Source organism: Zootoca vivipara, chromosome 12 (genome assembly GCF_963506605.1).
Source record: "Zootoca vivipara chromosome 12, rZooViv1.1, whole genome shotgun sequence".
Taxonomy (NCBI): domain Eukaryota; kingdom Metazoa; phylum Chordata; class Lepidosauria; order Squamata; family Lacertidae; genus Zootoca; species Zootoca vivipara.
The window spans coordinates 11,199,338-11,212,331 of NC_083287.1; the positions used below are offsets into that span (position 1 = coordinate 11,199,338).

Sequence of the window (12,994 nt, forward strand, 5' to 3'; positions counted from 1 at the left end):
GAAAATCACCGGCACTGAAAAAACAGCAACAGTATCATAAAACCATAAGCATCTGTGTCTTGCAATTTGCTGCCTACTTGCACAAATATGTATCTCAACTTCAATGTAAGAAAAAATTTGTATTAATGTCAAAGCTGGGCAAAATCAAGTTATTTAGACTTTGTATTGCTGAAGCACTGCATAGGAGCCAACTCCTAGGGGCTGAGATCCCTTCGGGGGGCCCCATTAAATATTTGAGGGAGCTGGGGTCCCCCAAAGTTGATGGGCATTGCCATTCAAATGGCGTGCATACACCGCATCTTGTGATCGATTTTGCGAGGCGGGGCTTATCTGGGCCCTCCGATATTTTATTCAACTTGGCACCCCTGAAACATTCAGTTTCTCAGCTGCGAAGCAAAGCAGCAAACCAAAGACCTTTTCTCCAGCTTTGAGCTGCAGAGCGGGGCTGGGATCTTCCCTGAAGTTGTGTTGCATCCTTTGAAGCTCAGCACAACTGTAGAGGATGATCCCCACCTGCCCAACTCTGAGCTGAAGTCTAAGCTCCTCTCATCACTCCTGCCATAGCAAGAGTGACAAGCAGGATCGCGTACCGCAACTTGATGTGGTGAGAGAGCATAATTGTAGTGGCCTTGCATAGGGAGCAAACCATAGTGCAAAGGGTCATCTGTCTATATTTGCAGATTTCTATTTGATAGGCACCACTTTCTGCTGGATTGTTTACCTCGGCTTACTGAATGTTCGCTTTATAGAAAGAAACTGACTGATGACAGGTTTTGAATAGTGCAGATATGTAATTATGTTTTTGCAGTTTCTTTTTGTAGGCAGTGGTGACATCACCTAAATATATCTATGTGCAGTCTGTTATTTGTGCTGCATACTCTAAATGCTAACAGAAACAGTCTACAAAGAGAATGAAATCAAAAAGTCTTATTTAAACGTTGAGATTTTGATTTAACTAGGGGGATGTCAAATATGTAAAAGAATAAAAAATGGGCCCATTGTGGAAATAATAAAATTTATATAACAGAAATGTTTAAGAATGGATTATGAATGTCCTGCGAGTGCACAATGGCTTCAAGTAATGTTTCTTATTTAACTACTTTATGAAATGAGTATGGTAAAATACTGAAACATATCAGTAGAGTTTTTAATAAATTAATGAATCATTTTGCAGTGCTTTGTCTGAATTTATGTACTCAGCGAGTCTTTAATGGGTTTTTCCTGCGAGCACTTAGCTCTGTTTGTAGTGAGATTCTGATTATATATTACACCTTTAAAAAGAATGCACGGTAATACAGTGGTACCTCGACTTACGAACGACTCGACAACCAAATTTTTCGACTTAGAAATGGGGCAAATGGCCACACACTTACAAATTTCTCAACATCTGAATGGAAACTGCAGCGGTTTTAGATAGGGTTTTTTCGACTTACGAATTTTTAGATGGGTTTGCTTCAACTTACGAATTTTCCAATGCATTCCTATGCATTCCTATGGGAAATCGCGTTTCCAATGGCGCTTTTCGACTTACGAATTTTTTGACCTACGAAGGTGCCTTCGGAACGGATTAAATTCGTAAGTCGAGGCACCACTGTACTTGTGAAACCTAGTAACTAAGAGCAGGCTGAATTTGCCTGAAAAATACTTAGTGAAATTAGTATGTGCTGATTTAATGACTTGGGATCCCCTTGCTTATGTTTCAAATGTTAATAGTTTGCCTTCTGGATACCAAACTTTATCTTTATTCCCTTATATGTACGCATATGCATCTTGCATTTTGAATACGGAGTGTGTGTGTGTGTGTGTAAGTGATTCATAAGTCACTTGCTAAAATACCTGTTTGTCTTCGGGGCCTTACCTGTTTTCTGGTGGTAGTATAAAAGGGCTAAGTGCATATGGATTTTATTTTATTTTGATTCTCACAATGGATTCTCACAATGGATTCTCTGCTGGAAGTTTTATATTCGTAATGTTGCCATCCAGCTCAGATAATTATTATTAATGCTTCAGCAGGTGCTCTACACACAGTCCAGTAAAATAAAGATAGGATTAGTTTTTGAGGCTTCCTCGGTTTCTAATGACAACATATTGAATCATTTGCTAGAGTCAAATATCTCAGTTGCCCCATGTTGGCAGGAAAACTCATCTTTGCAGGGGGGGAATCCTCCTCTTGTTTGTCGTTCTGGGAAGCCCTGGTTTGCCTTTGCATTCAGTAGTGGGCCTTGCCAAGCCAAAATTAATGCTTGTAGCAGCCAGAAGACACTGACTGCAGCTGTGTCCATAACTGAAGATGGTTTTTTGTGTTATGTTTTCTTTTAGAAGGTCACAAGTTTGCAGGAGTATCTGCTTACGGGAAATTCAGTAAGCTAGTTAACTCTCGGATTGCTGGATTGAAGGAATCAGTCTAAGAAAGAGAAAAATGTTCAAGCTCTTCAGCATAATTCTTTCTTGGGGTTATTACTCCACACTGTGAGCCCAAGGGAGCAGAGTGATGCTGATTTATTTTTCAGTAATCATATGGTCTTGCAATGCCTCCTCCTCATCTGGCATCTTGATTTTTATTACTAAAAAGTTTTGCTAACTTAAAGTTGACATAACGCATGTAATCGTGTAAAGTTGACTTACCTTCATTATGCTACCTGCAGCCACTGGGTTCCCTATAAATGTTGTGTTTAATCACAGTGAGCTTCTAACATAAGGATAAACAATTATTCCATTTCTAATATTTACTATGATCCTAAACTTTTTTCAAGATGTGTACATAGAGCAAGTTTATTGTAAAAAGAAGAACAAATGACAAATTTATTTTCCAAATTTTTAGCTAGTTAACAGCAGGCATCCCCAAACTTCGGCCCTCCAGATGTTTTGGACTACAATTCCCATCTTCCCCGACCACCGGTCCTGCTAGCTAGGGATCATGGGAGTTGTAGGCCAAACCATCTGGAGGGCCGCAGTTTGGGGATGCCTGGTTAACAGGGTTAGTGTATTTGCAACTAAAAATATGCTGTTATTTAACAGCATATTTTCCCATGTTTTTTTAATATCATTCATGCTAGCACAAAATGTCTGTTTCATTACAGTGAATAGACCAATAGAGGGGGTTTTTAGTCTGTGGTTGGTCTTGGCTTAATGAATGTGGACTTTACATCAGCAATGGTTCCAGATAATTGAGAAGGCATAGGATAGCATAGCCAAATTAGTTCTTCCCAAGGTAGACCCATTGAAATGAATGCACCATGTTAGTCATGTCCATTGATTTCAGTGGAACTAGTAGTACATGTGAAAAGGATCTTGGGGTCTTAGTAGAACACAAACTTAACATGAATCAACGGTGTGATGCAGCAACAAAAGAAAGCTAATGCTGTTCTAAGCTGCATCAGCAGAAGGCTAGTCCAGGCATAGGCAAACTTGACCCTCCAGATGTTTTGGGACTACAACTCCCATCATCCCTGACCACTGGTCTTGTTAGCTAGGGTTGATGGGAGTTGTAGTCCCAAAACATCTGGAGGGCCGAGTTTGCCTATGCCTAGGCTAGTGTCTCAATCAAGGGAAGTAATACCGGTAGTACCACTCGGTCAGATCACACCTGGAATACTGTGTCCAGTTCTGAGTGCCACAATTTAGGAAGGATATTGTCAAGTTGGAACGTGTGTAGAGGGGAATGACCAAGATTATACAGTAAAGGGTCTGGAAACCAAGTCTTATGAGGAACAGTTGAGGGAGTTGGATATGTTTAGCCTGGAAGAGGGGAGACTGAGAGGAGATACGATAGCCATCTTCAAATATCTAAAGGGCTGTCACATAGAGGAAGGAGTAAGCCTGTTTTCTCCTGCTCCGGATGATGGACCTGAACCCATGGCTTCAAGTTACAAGAGAGAAGATTCCAACTAAGCATTTTTTCTTAGTTCCATATTTTGCCAAATGGGTGGTCAACATATCTATGAGTATATCTACAGATATATATATATATATATGCCAGCAACTTATGTATTTTTATATTACTATCAATACAGTGGTACCTCGCAAGACGAATGCCCTGCAAGACGAATTTTTCGCAAGACGAATGCATCTTGCGATCTGATGGTGACTCGCAAGACGAATTCGTTTTGCAAAAAATTCGTCTTGTGAATCGCGGTTTCCCATAGGAATGCATTGAAATTTAATTAATGCGTTCCTATGGGCAAAAAAGGAATTTCAATGCATTCCTATGGGAAACCGCGACTCGCAAGATGAATTTTTCACACACAAAAAATTGACTTGTGGGACGAATTAAATTCGTCTTGCAAGGCACCGCTGTATATCAATCTGAAAAATTGAATCAAATTTGTTACCAGGCCACTGAAAACTAGTAGTTCATGTGTATCAAAAAATAGAGTGTCTTTTAAAATTCAAAAAGCTATAATCGTATCTTGCCCTACTCCTTCAGGTGCATGCATTCCAAAAAAACAAACAAACGAAAAAACCAATGCATCTTTTCTTGTCTTTTTATGTTACAATCGCAATTGCATAGGTGAATATGATCCTTTACTGTCTCCCTGCCCTACTGTCGTCACTCCTGTGTGAATGACTTCCTAGTTGGAATCCACTCTCTCAACTGTCAATTTGATACTAGGCTGCTTGTTCCCCTGCCCCCACCTTAAAGCCTGAGTTTTATATAAAGGAAAATGGGATAGTAAATATCCTTGATTATATGGAAATACATTATTCTGGTTAATATCCTTTTTCTTCTATATACCTATTTTCTTTGCAAATACTGTGCTTATTCGTTCTGTACGCTTGTCTGTTTAGGTCTGGTCCATCACATCTGTAATCTTCTAATAGAAACTGCAGCTCTTTGCTTGGATGCAGATGATAAAAGCAATATCAAGACAGCAAATATGTTGCTTCTGTCCTTGCTTGATATTTTGCATCATATGCTGATCTACACTGCAAATATTGTCCGCCTGACACTACAGGTATATAATCTGTTTTCTGGTAGATTGAGGGGCATTGCGTATATTTTCTATTGTTCTTGTTGAATTCCCCACAGTATATACAAATTAACTTGAATTAATTAGTCTAATAAGTGAATGTCTACACCAGGGGTCAGCAAACCTTTTCAGCAGAGGGCCAGTCCACTGTCCCTCAGACCTTTTTTTGGGGGGGGGGATGAACAAATTCCTATGCCCCACAAATAACCCAGAGATGTGTTTTAAATAAAAGCACACATTCTACTCATGTAAAAACACGCTGATTCCCAGACCGTCTGCGGGCCAGATAATGAAGGCGATTGGGCCAGATCCAGCCCCCGGACCTTAGTTTGCCTACCCATGGTCTACACAGTTCCACTGACAACGGTTATTTAATTACATGGGAGTTAATTGAAGCTTAAGTTTTTTCTGGCTTAAGTGGTAAGTACCCATAATGGGTTCTTTGATTTTTACCAGTCCCTTTATCCAAGATTATTTGAACCCTCATATATTTTGCATGTGTCAGAGACAGAAAAATAGTACATTTCTAGATAAGTACTGTTGACATCCATCAGGCTCAAGAGACAATGGAGTGTACCTCCAGTGGTTAAGTCAAACCTCTGCGTTTGCAATGCCAAAGTGATCTCCCTGAGGTGCAATCTGGACAGTGTGTGTGGAGGTCCTAGGGGCTGTTCCACAAATGGGGCTGCCCCAATGAAAACCCTGTTCCAAGTTACTGTGGAGTAGACTTGTGATGTATACTCAAACAACTCTTCCCTTTCTAAAGCTGACTCACTCAAGGACATACCAATCAAATAAAAACAGATTTATTTTCAAAAAATAATGCTTTTCAAGGGAATCTTTGATCCTGAAATGACTATGGTAGTGATATTTTTGTTGTGTTATTTCTAATATTGTGGTTAATTATACTTTTTTCTCATGAAGGCACAGAAATCTGGCACAGGAGGGGACACTCAAACCGCTGAGGACCTTCTGCTTATCAACAAACCCCTGACGGATCTAATTAGCTTGCTTATTCCATTGGTAAGAGCTTTATTATTTTTAGTTAAAATGATTGGAATGAATTATAGTTTATTTAGATCATCACCAACCCCAAGTGAAAGGTTTAGATCAGGTTACAGGATGATTAAAAAATAATAATCCAGAAAATACATTCCCACTTTTAAAAAAATTGTCAATTCTGAGGAACAAGATTAAGTTGTTCTCTTTAAATGTTCCTCAAATGTATATTCTTCTTTTCTTGTATTATCCATTTGCTCCCATTCTCTTGGCCCTAACTAAGAAGAATGTCCTTACTGCCCCTTACCCATATCTTCTCCTGAGCTTGTAACTTTCATTCTCAGGATCAATATAGATGTATCAATGCTGTAGTTTTATCTTTACTTCAGGTAAAGGATTGATTGCTGTCTGCACCTCCAACCATTTAGTCATTATCCATAGTTAACACAAGCCCAGGGACACTGCAAACCTATGGAAACCTTGACATGGATATGGGTACTTAAAAAATAAACTTTGTGTCAACCACAAAGTTGCACATCTTCTTTCAAGACTAACTTGTTTATTTTTTAAAATGTTAAATATTAAAACTAAAAATCTTATTTTAAGCTTAGCAAAACTCAGTTTCTTTAAACAATGCACAGAATAATGTCCTTGGTGCATTTCTGGAAAAACTAACCAAAATAATAAACTCAGAGGTAAAAATTTATTAGTAAATATTTCAGTGCAAATTTTGTGCCTGCATACTTAAAGGTTTTGTTAGCTTTAGCTTTAAATAACGTAAAACAATGATGATTTAACTTGTTTTAAAATGATCCTTTGAAGTTTAATAAGACTATTAATTTTCCATACTCGTTCTGCAGTACCCGCTTATGTCAGATAACTAATTTGAACCATTCTTTTTATTCACAACTGTTTACATTCTTCAATTATTTATAAGTAACTTTTATCTATTATTTATAGATAACTATTACATTACATTTCATACCAGGTCAGTTTTGATTAAGTGAGGGAAATTTGGTTGTGAAAAAACTCACTCAAGGTCTAGGAGCACCTGGAATGGCATACAATTCAGGAAATGGGAGCAAAAACAGGGATGTTGTGCAAGAAGAAAAACTGTTGGCTGGGAAGTTGAATGGGAAGTTGACCTAGAAACTGAGCAGGAGAGTTAATGGCCAGAAATGAGTATTTAGTGTGGTGGCTTAGAGTTGGGAATTCAAAAATGAAATGGAATTAAGAGATAGGAGGCAGTGAACAAGGCTCTAGCTGAGAAGGCTCTGAAAAAAGCAAGATACATTAGACAGAGAACTGAGAAACAGAGCCGTGAGAGAAGGATAAGAATAGGAGGCAAAGAGCTGAGGTAACCAAATGGTGCGTTAGGTGGTAAATTGATTTACATTGTCATGTAATTTATATATATATAACCCTATCTAATATGTTGGGATATGAATACATGCTAAGAGAAGATATATTTGCTAGATATTATCCCTCCTTCCTTACAGTAAGTTTGTGAGTTCAGCAGCTTAAAAGGGCAGCTTAGGCTTGTTTTAGTCTTTAAGGCACACTGGGTTCTTCTGGTATTTCCCCCTTTTCTTTCCCTTAAAACAATAATCACACAAACAGTCTTGCAATAACTTTTACTTAGAATATATTTGTTGAGGAGTAACAGATACAGCAGCTTTGTTCAGGCAGGCTTAAAATGGTAATTCAGTTACAAAGACATACAGGTACTTAAGTCTAGCTTAAGATGTAGTCTAGGCATAGAGTTCAGACTTAGCAGGTGTTCTCACATTGCTGGCAGAGCAGAAAGAAATGGAAAGAATAGGATGGTGTGCCTGGGCAGGTAGGAGAATACATAGCAATGCCCTCCTCCTGTCAGGGCACAGTGAGAGGAGGAAAACTCTGTGAGCTTCAGCGCCTATCACATGTCTATCTAGAAAAACAGGAATTGTTGGTTTGACTGCACTTTAGATATCCCCACACAATACAGCATTACAGTGCAGTTGAAGATGTGTGTTCTAATTCATACTCTTACCACAGATCAGATCAAATCAAAATGCACACAAGGCAGGGAATCCTACAAAACAAATACCACCAGTTGCAGCTGGATCAGAGCACAGTTTATGGAGTGAGAGTCACGGGAAGTATGTTGGCCACTAATGTTGGAATTAGGAGCATTCCTCTCCTCTCCTCTTGGGTAATGGTTGTAACTAGCAATGGGCGAATATCTCTACACCCAATTTGGATTGGGACAGGCAAGTTTGCAAAATATTTCATCGTGTACGTGAGCTGCATGGAAGAGAAAAATGCAGAGGAATAGAAAGCTACAAGATTAAAACATGCATGCGCACATGCACTCACACCAATAAAAATAAAATAAAAGGAAATAGGTAATGCATTTGTGGTGTTTTGAATACAGAAAGACAATTAGAAATCAAGGATGAAATTTGAATGTTTTTTAAATAAATATGGAGGCATAACAAGTAAATCTTTGGATGCAGGTCTCCAATATAAATTTGTATGAACATTGCATAATTTCAGAAATATTTTTTGAGAAAGCGATGCTAATAAAGTTTTTTTTTAAGAGGAAGGAGATCTTTGAAAGCCAATAAACAATATTGTAAATATATTTCAATCTTTATGAGTTCTATTCAGAGTATATCCATTTAAATTAATTTCAGTGTGTCTATGCTAAGTATGACTAATGTTGGGTGCAACCTTATGTGTCTTCTAATAAGTGAGATGAAATAAAAAAAAAATTTAATAATACTGATGAAAAATTGCTTTTCCATTTTGCCTAATATTTGTTGAAAGATCATTCTCATAACTTCCAGCAGCCCATCTGTTACAGTTTGTTCTGTTGTCATATTTCTGATGTAACAAACATCTATCTGTTCTAATAAGCTCTCTTTGTGCGTAACCTCATTAATGTGCTGAAATAGACTTCCCTCTGGCTATTAGATACATTAGCAACTCCATCCGTGCAAAAACTGCTGCTTCAGCTCAAGTAGTCATACACCTTTCTTGCAAGAGTTTGCAATTCATGAATGCTGTGTAACTGAGGCCAAAACAAAAGGATCATACGACAATTACTAAATTTCAGTTTTAGTCAGAGGGGAGAATTCTCTCTCATTCTGTATTTATATCAACGTACGTTCTGCTCTTTTTTTGTTATAGAAATCAATGAAGTTTCCAGGCATCAATCAGTCCCAAACCTGTTTATTTCCAAAGGTGTTATTTCAAAATGTAACTACAGGCCATGCTGTGGGGCCCTTTCTATACAGTATATATTTCCAGTGCAGTATATAAGGGGAAATTATAATTATTTTATTGTAATAATATAGCTCCCATATTATTTTGTTCAGATGCTGTACACACATGCTCTGTGGAATTATTATTATTTTCTTCCCTTTTCTCTTGTGATAGTACTACCGGTAGTAAGGTGCCCTGGCAATATGTCAAAGTGAATTCACTTCTTTATAACACACTCCCTGTTGATGCTGGCATTCCTGTGGATTTTGTTGTGGAAAGGAGCAAAGGTTTAGCACAGCAATAAGCCTTTAAAACAAAAGTATAAAGTGGTGTCATAGCGCAAATAACTCACAATGGGGGGAAGGGGAGGACAGGGAGAAGATTGCACTAAAGTGAATCCTATTGAACTCAGAGGAAACCTCCTTAGGCTCATGTTAACTTGTAAGCTTACCTATTGGCAAATTTCCTTACAAGGACAAAAGACCTGTCTGGAAGTGCCCTGAGAGTGAGAGAACATTAACTTGATTGTGTTGGAGAACAGTCTAAACATAGGATGACATTCTGTGTATGAATGTGACAAGCAAGGTCTTGAAGCTTTGTCTTCTCTTTCTGAGGGAGGAATCATCCTACCCTCTAGATCAGGCATCCCCAAACTGCGGCCCTCCAGATGTTTTGGGACTACAACTCCCATGATCCCTAGCTAACAGGACCAGTGGTCAGGGAAGATGGGAATTGTAGTCCAAAACATCTGGAGGGCCGAAGTTTGGGGATGCCTGCTCTAGATATTACCTGCCTCCATTGAGGTAGGTCTTTTTGCCTCTAAGGTGGGGGGAAAGCTTAGTGAGACTGAGACTTTGTGAGAGTGTTGTCATTTCTTGTGTGCCTTCTCTTAAAAGAAGTTTCAACGTTGTCTGTGTGCCCTGTCCTCTCCCACAGTTGGAATTTCCTTTGAGGTGAGGGCAGGGAGGGTATTCAAGGAAAGCAATTAGTCTCCTGTTTCTTCCCTTTGTATTTTGGTCCCTGGTGGGGTTAGAGAAGGAGAGCTCTGAGTGACCGTTGTAAAGTGGTCAGCCATTTTTTTCTTAGTTCTGTTGCGCTCTCCTGCAGCAGCCACATCAGCAAGTCTCACACAAACTAGATCAAGTGAGACTGCTGCTTTCTATGAAATCTCACGAGGGCTGGGTGTGAGCATCCTTTACTGCTGGCAGCAGGTCTCATAGTGTGTGTGTGTGTGTGTGTGTGTGTGTGTGTGTGTTTTCTCACACGGGCGGTTCCATTCCTGCCCCCTGCACATGTTGGCGGAGGGAATATAAGTGTGTTCCACCCTTTTAGTGATGTGTTTAATGACGTTTTCAGGTCACTTCCTGGTTCACCATGGACGATATCATGTCATTCGGACACACATTAATCAGCCGTTACCTGTATTATGCATGTGTGTTTGGTTTGCTATGCAGTTTCAAAAGTTTAGTAAGTGCAGAAAATGGGACAGAGGGGTTGTTTGCCTCTGCCAGTTGGATCTGGAAGGTAGGACGACACCTTTCCCTTGATGAGGAGGCAAAGCTTCAAGACCCCCCTGTCATGTCCAGAGGAAGGACATCATCCTATTGTGACCAAAGTTTTCAGATTATGTTCATGAAGGAACCCTTAGCCTTAACTTTGGTTAATGGCCGTGATGATACAAAATTTAATCAAAGAAGTTCAACTCAGAAGGAAAGGGGTGGACAGGGTCTGTGATTAAGCAACTGGAAGCGTTTCATGTGTATCCATATCTATGTTATGAAACAAGTAGTAAATATTTGTAAAATAATTGGGCTCTAAAACACTGTATTATAATTGCCACTTTATTAAAGTAAAATTAGGGTAAGCAGAAATTGTTTAAAGTTAGAAAGTGAATTCTGCTACTTCATATGACACCAAGGATACCGACTTCAGCAAAGTTTGCATTTCATTTACTATTTTCATTTTTAGCTTCCAAGTGACGACAATGAAATATATGTGAACGCATCACAGTGCTTGTCTTTGTTAGTGCAACTCTATGGTGGGGCCAACATGGATAGTATGGCTCCGGAAAATATGGACAGCTTTGCTGAAGTACTACAGTTCAAAACGGAAGTGAAAGATCAGAAGCTTCTGCTGAGAATCATTAAAAGACTGGTAAGCCACCTACTTCACATCTACAATTTTTATGAAGTATGTCTAATGCCCATTACCTAATTTGCAAACTAAAGGGTACAAATAAAGTAAATATTTCTTTGAAATGTAGATTTTTAGTAGGTGATTTTTCTGCTTATACAAGTATAAATATTTGATACCAAGGCTTACTTTGTATTTTAAGAGGTACAAGTTGGTTAACAAAAACAATATAAATAAAAAAATTCCTTCAGTAGCACCTTAAAGACCAACTAAGTTTATATTTTGGTATGAGCTTTCGTGTGCATGCACACTTCTTCAGATGCTACTGAAGGAATTTTTTTATTTTGCTTCGACTCAGACCAACACGGCTACCTACCTGTAACAAAAACAATATAAATAGCCTAAAATATACTGTCATAAAATAATGAAACAAGTTTAACATAAAACCAATGTAGATTCTCAAATGCTTATGTGGACGACATCACCTTTATGTAACTTCTGAAACTGTACAAAATTGTGCTCTGGTGGGTCCCTTTTGGGAGCAAATACTAGAAATCGGCTAGATTCAGACACAACATGAAAACTTAGCTTGTTTTAATATCTGAATCTGAGCCCAGAAATCATAGGTTAAGGTTCTGAAACCATGGTTTGAAACGGGTTTGCACACCATAATTTGTGCTTTGGTTTGCTGTTATGTTTAGATTCACAAACCATTGACAAGCTGCTCTAAAGCAAACCATGATTTGCTTGTTGTATATCTCAGACAAGACGTGGCTCCTTAACTATGGTGAATACAAACCTTTTCATTTGATTTTTTCCTTTCACTTTTAATTTGTACACCACCTTTTGTATTGCTATACACAAGGCGGATTACAAGCCATAGATCACAATCCTATAACAATTGGATCCAATGCAAATAAGTCAGGATTGAAAATATGACTTTAAAATAAATGTGGTTTAGGCATAATATTATATTTAAAATAAGCTATGGTTTAATGCGAATGATCAACATACTGATGCAAGCTGCCCAAAAGTTCCTGCAATGCTTCTCCCACTGCTACTGCTGTGCCATTAATGAAGCAAGTCAGAGTTTGACATTCTGTTGTCCAATGTTAAATGGTATGTTTCTTCCAAACACCACGGTATGTTCTTGACTTGGCATTCCTGGCTTATTTGGGGGAAGAAGCCATGAGCCCAGAGGATACAACAACCTGGACTCTGGCTTGTTTCATCTATGGTGCAGTGGCAAGAGTGTGGGGAAAGTGCTGCACAAAAACAACCATTGGGATGTGTACACTGGACCGTAGTTATTTGAGGAGAAACCTGGTAGTCAGGAGATGTATTTAAACAAGATTCAACAAATGAGGAAAAAAGTTTCATCGGTTAAATTGCACCTTAACTTTTAGTCTGCATGAGTAAGACATGTCACAAACTGGCTTTTAAAACATGAATATGCCTTTCTATAGCAAAAACGAGCATGAGAAGAATTATTTTTTCTTGAGTAGGTCATAGACATTTCTCTATTCTGCAGTGTGAAACACTTTGTTTCCTGCCTTTTTAGTAATTCCGTTGCATAGCAGAGCTACAGATTATTGATTGTTCTCATCAAGAAAGAAAAGCACTAATGGTAGAGTGGTTATAAG

General features: G+C 38.5%; 1 protein-coding gene across 3 annotated transcripts in view; it reads left to right on the plus strand.

Moving 5' to 3' along the window:
* ULK4 (unc-51 like kinase 4) overlaps positions 1 to 12,994 on the plus strand; it is a 160,054-nt gene that overhangs the window by 92,743 nt on the left and 54,317 nt on the right. For all 3 annotated transcript variants that reach the window (XM_035128823.2, XM_035128825.2, XM_035128824.2), the window contains exons 33-35: positions 4,789 to 4,955; positions 5,895 to 5,993; positions 11,187 to 11,372. In XM_035128823.2, coding sequence (XP_034984714.2) covers positions 4,789 to 4,955; positions 5,895 to 5,993; positions 11,187 to 11,372 — 452 coding nt within the window. The remainder of the gene's footprint in view (positions 1 to 4,788; positions 4,956 to 5,894; positions 5,994 to 11,186; positions 11,373 to 12,994) is intronic.